Below are 16567 nucleotides of genomic sequence, written 5' to 3'. Positions count from 1 at the left end.
GGGGAACTGCCGGTGAGGGAGGAGGACGTGAATATTACGGCGAGGGACAAAGTGCTGGCGAATAGGGTAAAGAAGCTTGTTGAGGCGATCGATGCGCTGGGGATACAGACTACTACGAATCGCGCGGAGATTAAGCACCTCCAGTTGACGATTGCTTCGTTACGGACGCAGCTAAGAAAGGCGAAGCTCTCTGCACAACAGGCTGTTTCTTCGGCTACGCAGATGACGCAGGCTCAGCTTGAGCAGGAGCATGCCGTGCGGATACGGGAGTTGGAGGACCAGTTGCAATCTGTCCAAGACGAGTTGCGCAAGACAAAGCACGAGCTAGCTGCCGTGCGTGATCAAGCCAAGACACGACAGGAGCAAGATGCGAAAAAGATTGCCGACCTCCGCCGGCGCTACGAAGAAGCCGCTCGCGGCCGCCAAAGCAATCTGGTGCGGTACAAGCGGGAGCGAGACCAGCTAGCTACGCAAATCCGTGACTGGAAGCGCAAAGAACGCGAGCTCCGCCAACGACTGGCCGACATGCTCGTCGTATCCAGCCACGATCTCGATCGGTACCAAGAATGCAGACGCACGTTCCTGGCCTGGGTCGAAGACATGATGTACGCGACCTGGGGCGAGGCAAAGCAGGGCGTGCCAGGGGAATTTGTGAGCTTTGCCGACCGGAACGATGCCCTGCTGGCGGTGCAGTACATGCAGAAGGAGGCGAGCCGGTATGCCGGGTTGCAGGAGGGGTTGTTTCGGAAGACGAACGAGGCTCTGGAGAAGGTGAAAGGGAAGATTGAGCTTTTGTCGTCGATGCGCGAGCAGTTTATGGAGATGGTGCTGCCGCATTTGGATGAGTTCGCTGGGTTGCAGGTGACGAATCGATATCGGAGTCACTGGCTGTATGTGGACCGGAATTTACAGGATGTGGTGAAGCAGTTGGGGGAGACGCTGGAGGATGTGTGGACGAGGCAGGGCGAGGCGGAGCAAAATTTTCGGTATCAGAAGGAGTGGGTTGAGAGAATGCATAAGAAGCTGAGGGATCATGAGGAGTTTTTGAGGGAGAAGATCACTGAGGCAGGGAGGATGTTGCGGGAGTTGGCTTTCCCAGGGCATCATCAGGAGAGGGTGCTCACAAAGCTGGCGACGGATCCGGTTTATGAGGAGAGGGATTGGTTGTGGAGGGAGATTGTGGATGCGGATGATGTGGCTATTAAGGCGCTGGAGGAGGCCAGGAGAGTTGGAAGGGAGATTCGGCAGAAGGCACCTCGTGTGGGTGTGTTTCAGGCTATTTTGAGGGGGGTTGAGAAGCTCGAAGAGGTTGTGGCTGATCTCAGGGGTATTGATCCTCATACACCGGCTGAGCAGGCCATTGTCGAGTTTATGCGGAAGCTGAGGGAGAAGAGTTTGGAGGTTAGGGATGAGGAGCCTCAGGGGCAGCCGCAAGCTCAGGGACAAGCTCAAGGCCAGGCTCAGGAGCAGCCTCAAGATCAGCCTGAAAAAGCCCAAGACTCTCCTCAAGCTCAGGAGCAAGCCGATCCCAAATCAGCCGACCTTTCACCCCCTCTCCTTGCCCTCAACGCTCTCCTCGACCAACAAGACGTCCACTTCTCCTTGCTCCTCTCCCAAGAACGCCGAGCAATCCACAAATTCCTCCTCCATGACCGACACCTCCTGCAAAAAGTCGAGAACGAACTCTCTGCCCTCCGCAAACTCAGCCAACGCCAAAATGCCCTCATGCATGAGTACCTCCTCGCCTGGGAATCGCACACCTCCATGCGCCTGAGCAAAGGCCGCATGCAGGATTTGTATCTGACCGTCGGGGCGTTTATTGAAGAGGGAGGCCTGATGGATGAGAGGATGATTTGGTACGATAAAGAGGAGGTGCTGAGGAGGATTGAGGGGGTGTCGGGGGATGGAGGGTTTAGGAGGAAGAGGGCCGAGATAAGGGGGATGATTCAGGAGCTGAGGCTGCAGGTTGAGAGAGTGAAGAGGGCTATGAGGGAGGTTGAGGCACGGCCGCAGAGGTTGGAAAGTGAGATTGCTGTGTTGGAGGAGGCTGCGCTGAGGGGACGGTTGAGGGAGGGGAGGATGAAAGGAGATTTGTGGTATAGTCTGCAGCGGAGGGAAGCAAAGATTAGGAGGCAGAAGCAGGTGTATTGGGCGATGCTGGCGCTTCTGGGGCCTCCGCATGAGGAGAGGGTGAAGATGTGGCTTGAGGAGAGGGAAGTTGAGGCGAAGAGGAGGTGTGAGGCCTTGTTGACGGATACGTTGGCGCGGTTGCAGGCGAGTGCCCCAGCTGGACATGCGGAAGGACTGTGTTTCTGCAGCTTGGTCAGGGCATTCTGGCCGCAAAGGTTCTTCGCTGCTGTGTCGATGGGCTGCTGTGTCAGTAATGCCGTGCCGAATGGGCCAGAGAGGTTGCTTGTTGCCCCGGGGGTTGCGGCCCTCAGGAAGGATCAGGGGCAGCAACAGGAAGAGAACCCAGAACGGCCTCAACAAACTCAGCAAGGTCAACAGCAAGGCCAGACTCAAGAACAAGGTCAACAAGAAGCCCTGCAAGCTTGGCAAGGCGAAAACCCCGACCCAGGCCATCAAGACCTCCCTTTCCACACCCTCCCCCTAGGCGGTCCCCCCCGGTACCAGCCGACCCCCCTCCTCTTCGGCGTACCCCCCCATACCTGCCACAGCTACCACGGCCACGGCCCGATCCTCTCCTCTTCCTCACTGGCAACCCTGATCTGCCACCTCCTCACCTCCACTCTTTGGCTGATCCTCCTGCTCCTCTACAATCCGTACCACATGTGGAAGACCATCCTCTTCTTGCTGGGCGCAGCCTTCATCCAAGTTCCCTACTTTCTTGGTGAGATAGTCTTCCTGACAGCAAGACACGTCCTTGCGTGCGGGCGGGCGTTTGTCTTCCGGGGGTTTAGCACGTCCGTGCGGATGCTGATGCTGATGCGTCGCGATCGTCGTCGTCGACGAGGAGGCGGACCCGTGCCGGTGACGTTGGCTGCTGCGCTCCGGGCGCAGCAGAGGCTTGTGGAGTTGGGGACGCCACCTACGGTAGCGTCGCTGTGGGCGGCGCTGAGGAACACGAAAGAGATGCATCTGCGAGCTCTTCGACAAGGCCGACTTGCGAGGTTTAACCGCTTCCGTGTTCCGTTTTCACGAATGCCCACCCCGGGGGGGCTGGTTCTCTCGTTGCTCACCTTTTTCTTCCTCTTCACCATGCTAACCTACCTCGCCCTCCTCTCGGAACGGCGGATCTGGCTACAATCGAACGACTGGCGCGGGGCGTACCTAGCCGAGTTAGCACGGGGTGTGTACTCCACGGGCACAAGGGTCGCTGCCGACGGGGAGAGGGCCGTGGGAGGATGGGGGAAAGACTACTATGCGGCGTGGTCTCCGGTGAGCGTGGATTATCGATTGGTCGTGGAGCCGGTGTGGGCGAAGGTCGAGCAGGGGGCGAAGTGGGTAATTTTTGGTAGTGCTCACGGGGTAGCGAGGTTGCTGGGGTGGGAAGGCGAGGAGTTCGTGATTAAGCTTGGACGGTGGGTTAAGGATGTGTAATTTTATTTGTTTTAAGAGTGTGGAGATAGATACGTGAGGCAAGCAGTTTTGTGTTCTTCTGTCGCTTTCGGGGTTAGGATACTAAAGTAGACTTAAGTAATAGAGTTGTGTTTGATTTCAAACCCTATCCCAATGTAAACAAAAACGATTCCCAGTTAATTAAACAAACACCCAGATCTCAACTAACAAAAACCCAACCCTAGTCCAAAGTCCACAGAACCCCAGCTCTTCCTCAAACCAGAATTCCCCCCTCCCCTTTTTCCCCCAAATCAAAATTTTCCCTTCTCCCTCGCCGCCTTCAAATGCCACTCAAACACCCGCTCAAACAACTCCTTGCCCCCCTGTACAACTGTCTCCCCATGGCACGGCACCACAACCTCAAAGTCCCACTCTCCAATCCGCCTCACACTCTCATTAAACGCCTCCCTATCCCCCCTGCTATTACTCACTAGATACCACATGAACCTCTTCATCCCCAACGGATTGCCGCTCCCTGGCGTCTGGAGGGAGGTAAACATTCTTGTCAATAAACCAGGGGAGGGTTTTTCCGACTCGGGGACGCGGGAATACTGTTCTGTGGCGGGCAGGTTAAAAAATAAATCGGCTTGAATGAGCACGCGGTCGGGACGGAAGTAGAAGACTAGTTCACGGTTCGGATGTGCGGAGACGTATTCCATGTCAAAATCGGTGGCGAAATCCTCCCCAAACTCCCCCAACACATTCAGATAATTCTCCCTCGTCACTATGGCATCAAATTCCTCATTCCCGATCATCTCACTCCCAGCGGCATGTGCCTTGGCGCGTTTTTCGGGAAGGCCCTCCGGGCCTATGAGCTTTGCGTCGGGGAAGGCGGACTTCCATTCTGACAGGAACAGGTGGTGCTCAATGTCCGGGGCGATGAGGTAGCGCACGTTGTTGCCTAGGGAAGAGAGTTTCGCGCGCACGGTAAGGGTTAACGCAACGGGGGAGAAGATTGCCAGGGCTCCGGAGGTCAAACGGACTAATAGTTGCGTTAGGGTAGGTTCATGCAAGGTATATTATCATTCACAGGGGCTAGGAAATGGGCATGGTTGATTTTAAGAAGGGGATATACCAATCGTCGCCCTCCCTCCAATAGGGACCTTCCCAAACCTGGCAAACGGCACAGACAGCGTCACAACATTGGGTGTGACATCCCGGATGACCATCACCTCCTCCGGGTTGGTGGGTACCAGCTTCGAAGGCATGGCTCCTTGTAGCGCAGGGATCTTACTACTGAGCTGGACGGTTACCAGAGTAGCTAGGGCGGCGGTAAATATGACAATTGCTCTGTTTGTGCGACCTCTTGTATAACGAGATGGGTTTCGATGGCTGGGGGATGAGGAGAAACTTCGTCGTGTGGGGGAGTCGAGATATGGGAGACACAAAGAGGGGTTATATGCCTGGAAATGGCGGGGTAGTAGAGGGTGATGGCTTAGATATACTCGAGTTGAAAGACAAAGTAGACGGGGAGTGATGCCTTTACCGAGTATTCCAGGCAACGTCGTCGTCGTTATCGCCGGCCGTGGCATCGCAGAGAAAAGTGCTCACATTCTGGGCACCGTCACATGTCCGGCTGAAGTCCAATGGATTTCGGAGGGTCCTTTCCATCCGACTGCGGCTGCATCGGCACAGAGCTGCAAGGGACTTTTGGGACTTTCCAGGCTTCGCCTCATTGCAGGCCCTCAAGGGAAGTTGAGGTTGCACAGCGTTACATCGGTGATGTCATCGCAAAATGATAAGATAAAGAATTACTATCGATAATGACCCAAACCCTTATATTTGGGCAAGATCCACATCTTATCGATATCGTGCATCATCGCAACCCACTCAACTTCCAACACCATCACCAGCCTCACCAGACTCAACCGCGCCCCCTCCCACCCCAAAAAAAAAAAAAAACGTCACGTCCATGCTAGCCAGAAGCAGGCCCAGCAGCCTCCCCTGGCGTCATGCGGCCTTCTCAGCCCAGCAGCGCCGGCTGCTGAACCATTTCATCTCCGAAGGCATACCCTCCCTTCTATCCCCCCTTCTCTCAACCAACCTCAATCAACCCTCACTAACTCCCATTAGTCCCCAAAGATGCTATCCCTTCACCACACTCACCCACACGCTTCACCCTCGCCGTAAAAGACAATATCGCCACGGCCGACGGACACACCACCACAACCTGCGGCTCGCCATTCCTATCCAACTACCGCTCCCCGTTTGAAGCAACCATCGTCTCACAATTGCGGGCAAGAGGCGGGCGTGTCGTGGGGAAGACTAATCTGGATGAGTTCGGCATGGGGAGTCATAGCGTGCACTCTGCTTTTGGGGCGGTCGCGCAGGACTCACCAGAACAATTAGCGGGGGATGTGAAGGCGTTGAGATCGGCGGGTGGTTCCTCCGGCGGCAGCGCAGTGTCCGTGTTGTTGGGCGAAGCCGATGTCGCGCTGGGGACAGATACAGGCGGCTCTGTGCGGTTGCCGGCTGCGTATTGTGGCGTGGTGGGGTTCAAGCCTAGCTATGGGATGCTTTCGCGGTTTGGGGTGGTGCCGTACGCCAATTCCTTGGATACGGTTGGCTTTTTGGCGAGGGAGGTACGCCCGATTAGGGAACTCATCGTTGGGGATGGAACGACGCAAGGGCTTTGGGCTGAGCATGATCCAAACGATCCGACTAGTTTAACTCCTTCCGCGAGGAAGCGCTGCGCCCGCTCGAGACAGTTCTACTCTCCGTCCCAGTCCCCCGACCCCTCAATACTGAACGGCCTACGCCTAGGCCTCCCTCTAGAATATAACATCCACGAACTTTCCCCCACCATCCGTGACGCCTGGTCCCGCGCGGCCTCCCTTCTCCAGTCTCACTTTTCCGCTCGCATCATCCCGGTCTCCCTCCCCTCGACCCGGCACGCCCTCTCCGCATATTATGTCATCGCGCCCGCGGAAGCGTCCTCCAACCTTGCCAAATATGACGGTATCCGGTACGGTGTGAGAGACACTTCCGTCGAGAACGACGCCGCTGCCGATGGTGTATTATATGCGTCGTCACGAGGCAAAGGTTTTGGTCCCGAGGTGAGGAGACGTATCCTGCTGGGGGCATACACACTCAGCTCAAAGGCAATGGATAACTATTTCTTACAAGCCCAGCGAGTGAGAAGGTTGGTACGGCGGGACTTTGATCGGGTGTTTGCGCTTCCCAACCCGCTGGTTGATCCCGACCAGCAGGTGTTCGATCTCTCTGACCTACCTGAGGGCACCATCATGGAAGATAAATGGGGACCAGAAGAGGTCGACTTCCTACTCTGTCCCACGGCACCGACGTTGGCGCCTACACTGGGGGAGGTCATGGAGGGCGGGAGTCCGGTGGATGAGTATGTTAATGATGTGTTTACCGTACCAGCGAGTTTGGCGGGGTTGCCGGCGGCTAGCGTGCCCATGCCTGTAGAGGGGGAAGGAGAAGGGAAGACGGCGGGGTTGCAGTTGATTGGGCAGTATTGGGATGATGCGAGGTTGCTGGCTGTGGCGGAGGTGATCAGGGAAATTTTGAGAGGGTAATGCACGAGAGGTGAATGTGTAGATGGATGGTCAGATACCCTGGTAGGATTACATGGGCATGTACATATTTCTTTATGTACTATATATACTGTATTATGGACCCGAAATGGGCTTAAGGTATGGAAGATTAGGTACATTGTTGTTGGCGTATCATCAAAGATGATGATCGTGAAGGTGAAGCCGCCTCCTCTGGGCTGGCTGACAACGGCCTTTTCTGGCCGCTGAAAATAGCTTTGAGAGATCTGGAACATGTTCTTATACTCCTTAGACTATTCATAGGAGCTGGGCGGTTCTAGCCCATATGAAAAGTATCACACCTGAGTTTTGAAGGTTGCCATTCAATGCCAACTGCTCGGTCGTCGAGTACGGGATTGTGGTTAAGACATGGTGTCTGGCCTGCTACTTGGCATGGCGCTGCGCTCGGCCACTTGTCGTGGTGGCTTATGCCGAGTAGCCAAATTGCTCAAGGACTCCTGTCCGGCTTATCGACGTCCATCCTATCGTGATCAGACCTGTCTCGCGACCGAGATGACGACCTTGACCGTAATGGTGACCTAGATCGTACCGGTGAGCGAGACCTTGACGGCGATCGTGACCTCGACCTTGACCTTGACCTAGATCTCGACCAGGACCTGGACCTGGATCTCTCCCTAACCGACCCACTTTCACGCCTCTCCCCATCCTCATTCTTCGCTGCTTGTTCCTCCTCCTCGAGAATATCCTCCAAACTCCCCAACGGACTAACCCTCGGCTCTAAAAGGTCCAGATCCTCCAGTATATCCCTCCTCCTCATCTTCCACAAACTCGTCGAACAAACTCGATCCTTCGTCAACAGATCATCAATGAACTCATCCATATACGTCAAGCTCGTCCCATTCTTCCCTTTTCTCCGCAACTTCCTCCGATCCTCCAAAAACGGCTCCAGCAACGTGTACACCTCCTTATCTGGTCTCGTTAGCCGGATGTAAAACGCTGCCAGCGCGCGGAGGTACTTGAACTTCTCCCCGCCGAAGTACAAATACTCTTTTAGAATATCATCCCCAGGCGCGAGTTGTAATAACTTAAACGCTAGGCACAAAAATGGACTGGGTTTCTGCGTGACACCCGTCACGCCCCCAACAAAGCGGACATGCTCGACGACCCGGTCGACGATGTCTGCCTCGTTGACGCCAAAACATTGCTCTTTCCAGAAGTAAGACTCGACTATTCGCTCGCGGACCGCCTTTTCCATAATTGTGGCGGGGTTGAGGCCGTTGGGGGCGAGCGGGCCGGACGAGCCGCGCTCGTCGAGGAAGCGCCGCTCGTCGGCGCGGTGGGTGTCGGGTTTGGACATTGTAGCTGTTGTCGCGGCGTTGTAAGTGTTATCGTAAAGGGATCGCTGGAGATTAAGGGTCAAATTTGTAGGGTTTCTGGTTGTAATTTAGGTTTGCGAGAAAGTTGATGGCGATCGCGACAACGGCGATGGTTGTGGTGCTGAAAGCGAAGCGCAGGTGAAGCTGGAGCTGTTTGCGACCAGCGCCGGTTCCCAGAAATTGAGGCCTTGGCATCACTGTAAGCTTATCGATAAGATTATTGCCCGTTCAACCGGCGAGCTAAACAAAACCCAAAACCCCTTGCCCCTGAACCAATGGGCGAGACGGTCAACCAGACACCTTTTTTTTGAGATAAGACATCATTATGCCTAGAGAGAAAAGTTAACGAAAAAATTCGCTTTTTAGTCTAGAAAAAACGGTGCCAAGAGGTTGGTGCTGGTCTCTGACATAGAGCGCTCAGCTGTTTGCTTCCCCTGGACTCCCCCTTGCACCGCAAGTCCTCCCTCGTTTCGAGCAGCATCTCCCATTGGAAAATGCGATATTCTGCTCATCCTAATAGCAACAGTATGGCGACTATCTCTCGTAGACTGTAATTTTCATAACACGTAACTTTGCTTGTCTTCGAAATCCCCTCCTTGGCGAAGCCCGCACTACGGTTGCGTCAAGAGCGGAGAGCAGTGTTTCTCGTCAGCCGTATATCCGTCATTACTGAAGATCGCATCTAACTCTTGACCAAATGCTGCCTTAGGCAACAACTTTTACACTGATATTGTCAAATGTAGGGACGTTCGGAGTCACAGCCCGAGATTACAAATTCCATCTTCTCGCACATTTTGCTCATGGATAAATAGTGATAGAAGCTGGAAGGAGTGGAAGAATTGTGCCGATACTTCCCGAAAAAGTATGTTAGACATTCTTATGTGTACATGAATGTTTAGTGAGACTTCTAGAGGTTCGACCAAACCTTTTGACTGTATGCCAGCACTGCACCACATCTCTCCAATCCTCTACACTTTTCTTCACACAAAAGACGCATTTCCTAACCCTCCTCCCCCTCTTCCTCGGCCTTTCTTCCGCCACTGACGCACATCCATTGCCTGCCGGCGACCTTGTGAACACCTCCTTCGCCTACGTCAACATTCCAGGCAATCACGGGGTACGACGAGGTCGGCTGTTCCCATTCTCTATTTTTCATGTATGTCAACTCCACGCCCGTAGATGGATGTCATTCTATTCTGCCAATCACGAAGATTGCATATGACGTTTGGGAGTCGGGTTAAGCTAAGGAGAGGAGTCTCGGCTGTATCCAGGGAAGACTGAAGTGGTGGAAAGGAGGAATTGTACAAAGACTGTTAAGTTGGATATGCTCGTGCTATCGGATGGGGTTACGGCGTATGATATTGTTGGTTGGAGAAGGATAAGCTTGTTAAATTCGTTTGTGCTCCTCATCAACACTATGATTATCATCATCATCATCATCATAATCATCGTGTTGCTATGTTTACATAGGCCAGACGCTAACTATCGTGGTCAATTTGGATGACTAATACAGAGACTGAAGCTGGGCCAGAGGAAATCTTAGAAACAGTTCGAGGCCCGCCGCAAGTAGAGACACAGAAACAACTACTCTCAGCAAGAATCTCATAGACTTTCTGATATAGCTGATACCCTCACTCTTTCAGACGGCTCTCTTTGCAAATGATTTTTCTCTTCGGCACGAAAGCCAAGATTCTTGGTGGAAGGTGATAGTCAGCGAAACTCTCGTCCAGCAAGCAACAACCGCGCACTGTCACGTCCTCATATTAACGATTGACAGAAGCTAGCCTTGACTTTTCCCCCTTTAGAACAACGGGACATGAAAGTCTCTACGTGCGTTGCTATGCTCCTCTCTCTCGTGCTGGAACGTCCTATGTGCTTACAAGGACATTGCTATCGCCAACTCAGACAGGACTCCGAGAGATTACAAGACCTGGTGGTAAACTTAACCAAGTGACGGTCCGCAAATACCGAAAGCTGTTGCCTAATGGATCGCGCCTTGCTGTCTGGAATGGATCTTCCGACCGTTCATCTTAACCAGGTATTGGCTGGTTTAGCCTCCCAAGCAACCTTGCTGGTTTAGTGATGCTCAACCCGACACCGCCACATGTTACTCGGATGATTTTCCGTCAATCACTATGCAATCGCTATCTCCGGACCGTTGCCGTCTTCATGTTTACTCACATGTTTCTTTGGTTCTATTTACCGTATATTTTTTTCAAGGTCGTTAAGTTTTTAAGGTTGCATTAAGAGCGGAAATGCTGCATTCCCGCCTTAGCTACGGCAAGCTACCCCCTGACCGCGAGCCGCGTTTGGTCCCCAACCAAGATCGAGATCCAAAGGCAGCAGCCGAACGACAACCAAAAATTGTTAAGAAAAATTGCTCCTTCCCGGATGACGTCTCGACTATCATGCATTCCTCCTTTTGAAATATGTCATAATGGGTCCGTCTTTCTCCAGTTCATACGATTTAGCAATTTCAGCTATGGGTAGGGCCGAATTTGCAGCCTTACCAATCGGTTCTCCTGTAGCAACCGATTCCTTCTCACTAAAAATAGTCTTGAGAATTAAACAAGCATGCTCAACCAAGTTTATGCTGTGACAAATGAAGTTGATTCCGCTCCGCCTATTGATAACGTCTGGAAATTGTAGGAATTGAAGGAATCGAAGGACCATATTGAAGCCTTCGCCATGGCGGATCATCAACGAGAACCCACCATCTGCTCGCCGGTCTCATGTGCATATAAATAACCCTTGTTGAGTCCCCAACGAGATGAGTCCAAACTCCTCAAGCATTCAAACATCAGTGAACATCTCACAAGCTCTTACAGACCTCTTCCAAGGCTCAACCTGAACTCTTCCTCTAGCTTCAAAATGCAGCTCCCACTGACACTTCTCACCACCATCATCCCCCTCGCCACCGCCATCGACGTGCGCTTCTACAAAACCGGCACGCACTGCGTTGGCTCGCACCTCATCTACAGCAACCTCCCCGCCGGCACCTGCTGCAGTACCGGCAACAACCAGCACGCCTCCGTCGGCTATGCCAACGTCCGCAGCAACCAGCACATCAGCGCGACCGGCTTCACGGGCGGCGGGTGTGTCGGCCCTACCTGGCTGGCTGAGCTGCGGGGGGATACCTCGGTGTGCATGACGCCTGCGGGAAGGAGGGGGTATACGGGATCGAGGTATGAGTTGTTGAAGCGGGTGAAGGGACGGGCTGTTGGAGATTTGGGATCGGAGGGGAATTGTACCGAAACGGTGAAGCCGGATACGTTGGTGTTGGCGGATGGAGTGACGGAATATGATATTTCTGGGTTGGAGGACGATAAAGTGGCTAGTTTGGTAAGTGTGCCCTTGGATTCAGGCCCTTCTGGGGAAAAGAAAGCTAGGTGCCTAACAAGTGGAATTCTTTTAGGTGGCCATTGCCGAGACTGGAGCCGGTCCAGAGGCAATTCCTAAGGAGTTCAGTGCCCGGCGTAAGTAGAGCTAAGGGACGGCTGCTCTGGAATTGTGTTAGCCTCGGTGTGGATGAGGTATTGAAGGACATGCTGCACATGATATCTATTGCATGGAACAAGATGGTAGTTTGGCTGGTCACGGGATTTCAAAACATCATAGGCTGTGAAACAGTAAACGAAAAAAAAAAAAGATTCTATCCATTACCATCGTATTTATTATTACCAATATCATCACAGGGTATCATATTGTCAGTCATCAACTCATCCATCTTCCCTCCTTTTGTTTGGCCAGCTCCCTATATATCCCCCCTTTCCCTTCTCCTTGTTATCAAGCCTTGCCCCTCAGACTCGAAAACGATAGCGTCAATCTCCCCAAGCTCCAAGGCAAGGGCCATGCCCCGAGTCCGGGTAAAGACCCTCTGCGCTCCTCTTGACGACACCCCTCAAACTCCCTTTGTGATGGCGGTGGCGCCCAGAGACAGTTATCTGGGAGAAGCCCGGGGCTGAGGGAAGAGCCGCTTCCGAGGATCTAAGTTATGTTATTATAGTTGTCCTTTATTTGATAGCAGTGGGTGGAGGGGCTATGGAAATATGTAGAAGACTCACGGTGCAGAGTTTACACCTTTGCCCGAACTCGCTGACGCGATTGCGGCATTGGATAGAGCACTATATGGGAGGACCTTTGTCAGCTTATCTTGGTCAAGGAGAGAATGTTCTGTCTTGTCAGCTTGACTTACATAGTAGTTTGCGCAGTAGCAGCGATCCATGATGACGTTATCTCTAACTGAGGCCTCGTTCATCAATGACTCCGAAACTTCCGAAGATGGCATGCCATGAACAGCGCGGTAGCCGAGTACATTAAACGAACGACAGACTTCCTGGTCAAGGAACTTGTCTGGGGGATCGAACGAAGCTGGAAGAGGACAAACAGCCCATTAATATGCACACAAGTGGTAAAGAAAAACTGGACTTATCACCAACTCGGAACCCAGGGATGTGAGAGACTCGTGCCATCGGCGGCAGCGGCCGAGCCAGATCGGGTGCGGATGCATTCATATCCTTCCGGAATGCATGGCTGTCCGAATCTGCGTATTACCAGCTGCCATTCACTTGTCATCTTTCTCATTTTATTTCGAGGTTACCTCTCTGCATTTGAATGCAGGTCTTCGAGACTGAGAAGAGAGATCTGTGTAGCCTGGACATGACGAAGTCTTCGTTGCGGTATCTTGCGTCTGAGTAGTGTTACTCAGCAGAACTCACACTAAATATATGGCATTTGTACAAAATAGAGTTCGAGTGCTGCAGGTATTCACTGACATGTTTTGTAGTAATAGTAAACGGAACCTCTGCGCACTCTCTCAACTGCCATTCCATAACCCATGGAAAGGAACCAAGAGCAAACAAAGACAAAGGCGTTGTGGTGACGATCATACTTCTTTTGATCAAAAGTGCAAACGGACAAGCAAGATGTTTAACTGGCCTTGAAAGTTGGTGTGTGGCTCAGAACGCCACCACCACCAAGTACTAAGCCAAGGAGTGAGACGGTGAGACATGCATCTGGGGTTGGCGGGATGGAACACAGGGATGTGTTTAACACAAAGCACAATACCAGGCTTAGTGCGCATTCTGTGGGAAGACATTGATATCCCAGAAGTCAGCTTGAGACTTTCAATCCAACTTGCCAGCCCAGAGCCGTGGATTTTGTGCCTTCAACCCCTGACAATCACAACCTGACTGCTTAGATGGCGGCGACCACCCATTTCGTAGCATAGAGTACATTAACAAACAGATTAGACCTGCAATATCAACCTCCAAGATTCTAACACTTTCAGATACTCGAAAGTGAAGGCTTGTGAAAGGCATATATACTTCCCAGGATCCGACCCTTTCAAGCCAACCCTACGTCCGTAATGCATCTCAAACCCCCACCGGCAACCACCTGCATCCTCCCACCTGCCGTACCCTCCAGCCTACCAAATCTCGATTAGGTCAGATCTCTTGTGTTTCAACACGATCAAGCAGGACAAGACCTCGGGTGGGGATGCAGCCATCCGTTCCGTAACCCATTTCAGGACACCTTCTCTAGCGCCAAAATTGCTGTCTTCCAACGATATGGAAAAGATCTTCGGCCGTGGGTAACACATTCGTCGGGACGCAGATGAAAGAGGTATTTTACTTTCGGATCGAGATGAATGTGTAGTGTAGGTAGGTAAATAAGCGGCGAGGGATCAGGGATCTGAGATCGATGCGTCGAATCTCAGATTTGGGGTGGATGGATACAGTTCCGTTTCGTTCTGTTGCGTTCGAGAATATCGCGTGTGGCTGATGCTCAAGTCGAACGGATTGGTGTTTTAGGTTGGGAGACGTCAAGCTGCAAGACGTGTTTGCGCTGGTTGTCGTAGTCCATGCATTTGAACTTTGCTAGAATTGTGCGCCCCAGATTTCTGCTCCATATCATGGCATTACACGGACCTGAGAAATATCCTAGGGGTGAAGAGAATATATTAAACTCAGCAGGAGGTTGGCTGTTTCCCGAGTCGTTTTGAGAAAACACGCCTTCTTGTATTGTACAACCAAGATCATAGGAACGATTGAAGAATGACATGCTGAGTGTTGTACAGAGCCATTTAGGTGCATGATCTGCAAGCTCCTTTGCAGTGGTCTTGATGTTAACCTGAACGAAAGCTTTGTCGAGAGCGTGTTGACTGGGAAGACTTATAACAAACTTGGTAATATATCCCTTGCTGGTTGGCAGTTTCTGAGGTGCCAACTTCACAAAGGGCAGACTTGATACGATGTCGAACATGGCATCCGAGTCCCCAACTGGAGAAAACACAAGTACCAACTTCACTTTATCTGAGGGAGGTCCCAGCAGGTTTCCAGTAGGGTTTTGGGGCCAGAAGAGGTCAGTATCTTGCCATTGAGTTCGGAGGTATAGTTCTTGATATAAAATATCATTGGGCCACTCTTCATAGTCTTTGGGGTAGAGGAGGATTGGCGCCGTGAAGTTCACTAGTCTTTCAAAACGGCGTTTTCCCCAGTTGCTGCCGGAATGGGTTTCTGGAACAAGTCGGATACAGACCATGTAACAAGGCGCAGACCCATTCGACACGTAACAGCACCAGTCCACATGACCAGTTCCTTGTGTTTCTTGCCATTGAAGTAACGGCTACGCCACCAAGCTGGTAAGCGTACCCTTAAACCCCTGCTGGTATTTTGCGGAGGAAAGTAATGTGCTTTACTAGATTTGAGTGGTTCAGGCAATGTTAACACCCCGCCGGCTATTGAAGAGACGTGATGGATGTCAGAATAATTCCAACTGATCGTAGCACCAATAGTCATCGTGTTGTTTTCGTCTGCGAATGGCCCTTTGGCTTGGGAAAATGAGAGGACAAGCCCTGTGAATTCTGAAAAGCATTGAGGCCCATGCGCTAGCACAGGGGATCGTATATCAAAGTCTTCTATTGCATCAGTTAACCGAGTCGTTGGGAGTGAAGGATCCGTCCAAAGCAAGAGCGACAAATCTTCCGACTTTTTCAGAATTTCTTCTTGGAGCCGATAAAATGCCCTATGGCGGCCTTCCCCATAGAGCATAGGCATGTTGACGCTGAAAATTCCCAGCAGAGAGTATGCCATATCCTCCGGTCTTGTTGTTTGTCTGCGTGCTGCCCTGGACATCCTCTCCGCTGTGCTGAACTCATCGAGTGGCACCTCTCTTAGTAAAGCCCCTTGTGGAATTTGGGTAATGTTGTGAATGAGGCCGTATAATGAGTCCTTCGTTCCAATCTTTGACCAATCATTTGCATAGAACTCTATTTGTCTTGGGGCTATTAGTTCCTGGAGGCACCAACCACGAGTAAACCAGCGTGCCTTTTTGAACTGGGAGTAGTCTGGGACCAAGGTGTCTGGGTTCACGACAAGCGGCGGAACATCCTCCAGATAAGCATAGCATATCACGGAATCCTGGTACCATCGAAACATCGAATTGATCGCCTCAGACAGCTCGCTGCTAGAAGTTTTATCGATACAACAAGTATCAACCCAGCCGTACTGGAAGTCATCCAATTTGGCTTGGCGACAGAATGCCAAAATTTTCTGCCACCCTTTCATTCTCTCCCGGGCTGGAGAATTCATGTCTTGGAAGGTAACCTCTTCTTTTCCCCATGTATGAGAAAGGATTGCGTAGGGCGGTGGATGGATGAATTCTTCGAGTTGAAGTGTATCGACGTTGATTAGTCTCATCGTGATGGTGGAATCACTGCCGTTACGTGTCGTTCTGAGGTTCCCAGACTCTGTGTGTTGTAAGGTTGTGATCGATCGGGATACTCACGCTGTGTGGGAGAGGACACTGCCGGAATAGCTGCTGCTATCGATAGCCGGATCGCTGCTTTTTGGGGAGGGGGATCATACAAGCGATGTCTCTAGTAAGGTATAGCATTTTCATGTTAAGAATCGGATCTTAGAACATAAGAAGAGGGGTACTGCCTAAGTAGGTATATATATCAGCTTCAGAGTTCATAACCCATATCGTCATGTGAGTTGGGATTATCAGGAAAAGTGATCGGCCTAGAGGACTAAGTAATCAGGCTCTTCTGGCCACGAATGTCTGACAATCGTATGAGCCCTCTCAAGATGTAGA

At 51.9% G+C, this 16567-nt stretch overlaps 5 protein-coding genes across 5 annotated transcripts in view; 3 read left to right on the top strand and 2 right to left on the bottom strand.

Annotated features, from left to right (window-relative positions):
* The window catches only part of CTHT_0013220 (uncharacterized protein), a gene marked incomplete at both ends in the record, with an annotated part of 4893 nt that extends 1332 nt beyond the window's left edge, over nucleotides 1-3561 (top strand). The window contains one exon of the mRNA XM_006691775.1: nucleotides 1-3561. This exon is cut by the window's left edge and continues 1332 nt beyond it. Coding sequence (XP_006691838.1) covers nucleotides 1-3561 — 3561 coding nt within the window.
* Nucleotides 3562-3830: 269 nt separating this feature from the next.
* CTHT_0013210 (uncharacterized protein) lies at nucleotides 3831-4787 on the bottom strand (the record flags this gene model as incomplete). The annotated part of the gene is made up of 2 exons (XM_006691774.1): nucleotides 3831-4561; nucleotides 4655-4787. 2 exons carry the CDS (start codon nucleotides 4785-4787, stop codon nucleotides 3831-3833), a joined length of 864 nt encoding a protein of 287 aa, XP_006691837.1.
* Nucleotides 4788-5491: 704 nt separating this feature from the next.
* Nucleotides 5492-7118, top strand: CTHT_0013200 (glutamyl-tRNA amidotransferase-like protein; the record flags this gene model as incomplete). The annotated part of the gene is made up of 2 exons (XM_006691773.1): nucleotides 5492-5528; nucleotides 5653-7118. 2 exons carry the CDS (start codon nucleotides 5492-5494, stop codon nucleotides 7116-7118), a joined length of 1503 nt encoding a protein of 500 aa, XP_006691836.1.
* Nucleotides 7119-7495: 377 nt separating this feature from the next.
* Nucleotides 7496-8451, bottom strand: CTHT_0013190 (uncharacterized protein; the record flags this gene model as incomplete). The annotated part of the gene is made up of 2 exons (XM_006691772.1): nucleotides 7496-7599; nucleotides 7782-8451. The coding sequence occupies 2 exons, from the start codon at nucleotides 8449-8451 to the stop codon at nucleotides 7496-7498; spliced, it is 774 nt and encodes a 257-aa protein (XP_006691835.1).
* Nucleotides 8452-11341: 2890 nt separating this feature from the next.
* Nucleotides 11342-12435, top strand: CTHT_0013180 (uncharacterized protein; the record flags this gene model as incomplete). The annotated part of the gene is made up of 3 exons (XM_006691771.1): nucleotides 11342-11812; nucleotides 11886-11946; nucleotides 12290-12435. The coding sequence occupies 3 exons, from the start codon at nucleotides 11342-11344 to the stop codon at nucleotides 12433-12435; spliced, it is 678 nt and encodes a 225-aa protein (XP_006691834.1).
* Between the last annotated feature and the right edge of the window lie 4132 nt (nucleotides 12436-16567).

This window comes from Thermochaetoides thermophila (genome assembly GCF_000221225.1).
Source record: "Thermochaetoides thermophila DSM 1495 unplaced genomic scaffold scf7180000011814, whole genome shotgun sequence".
In the NCBI taxonomy this organism is placed as follows: domain Eukaryota; kingdom Fungi; phylum Ascomycota; class Sordariomycetes; order Sordariales; family Chaetomiaceae; genus Thermochaetoides; species Thermochaetoides thermophila.
This window is presented reverse-complemented; position numbering and strand designations above follow the sequence as displayed.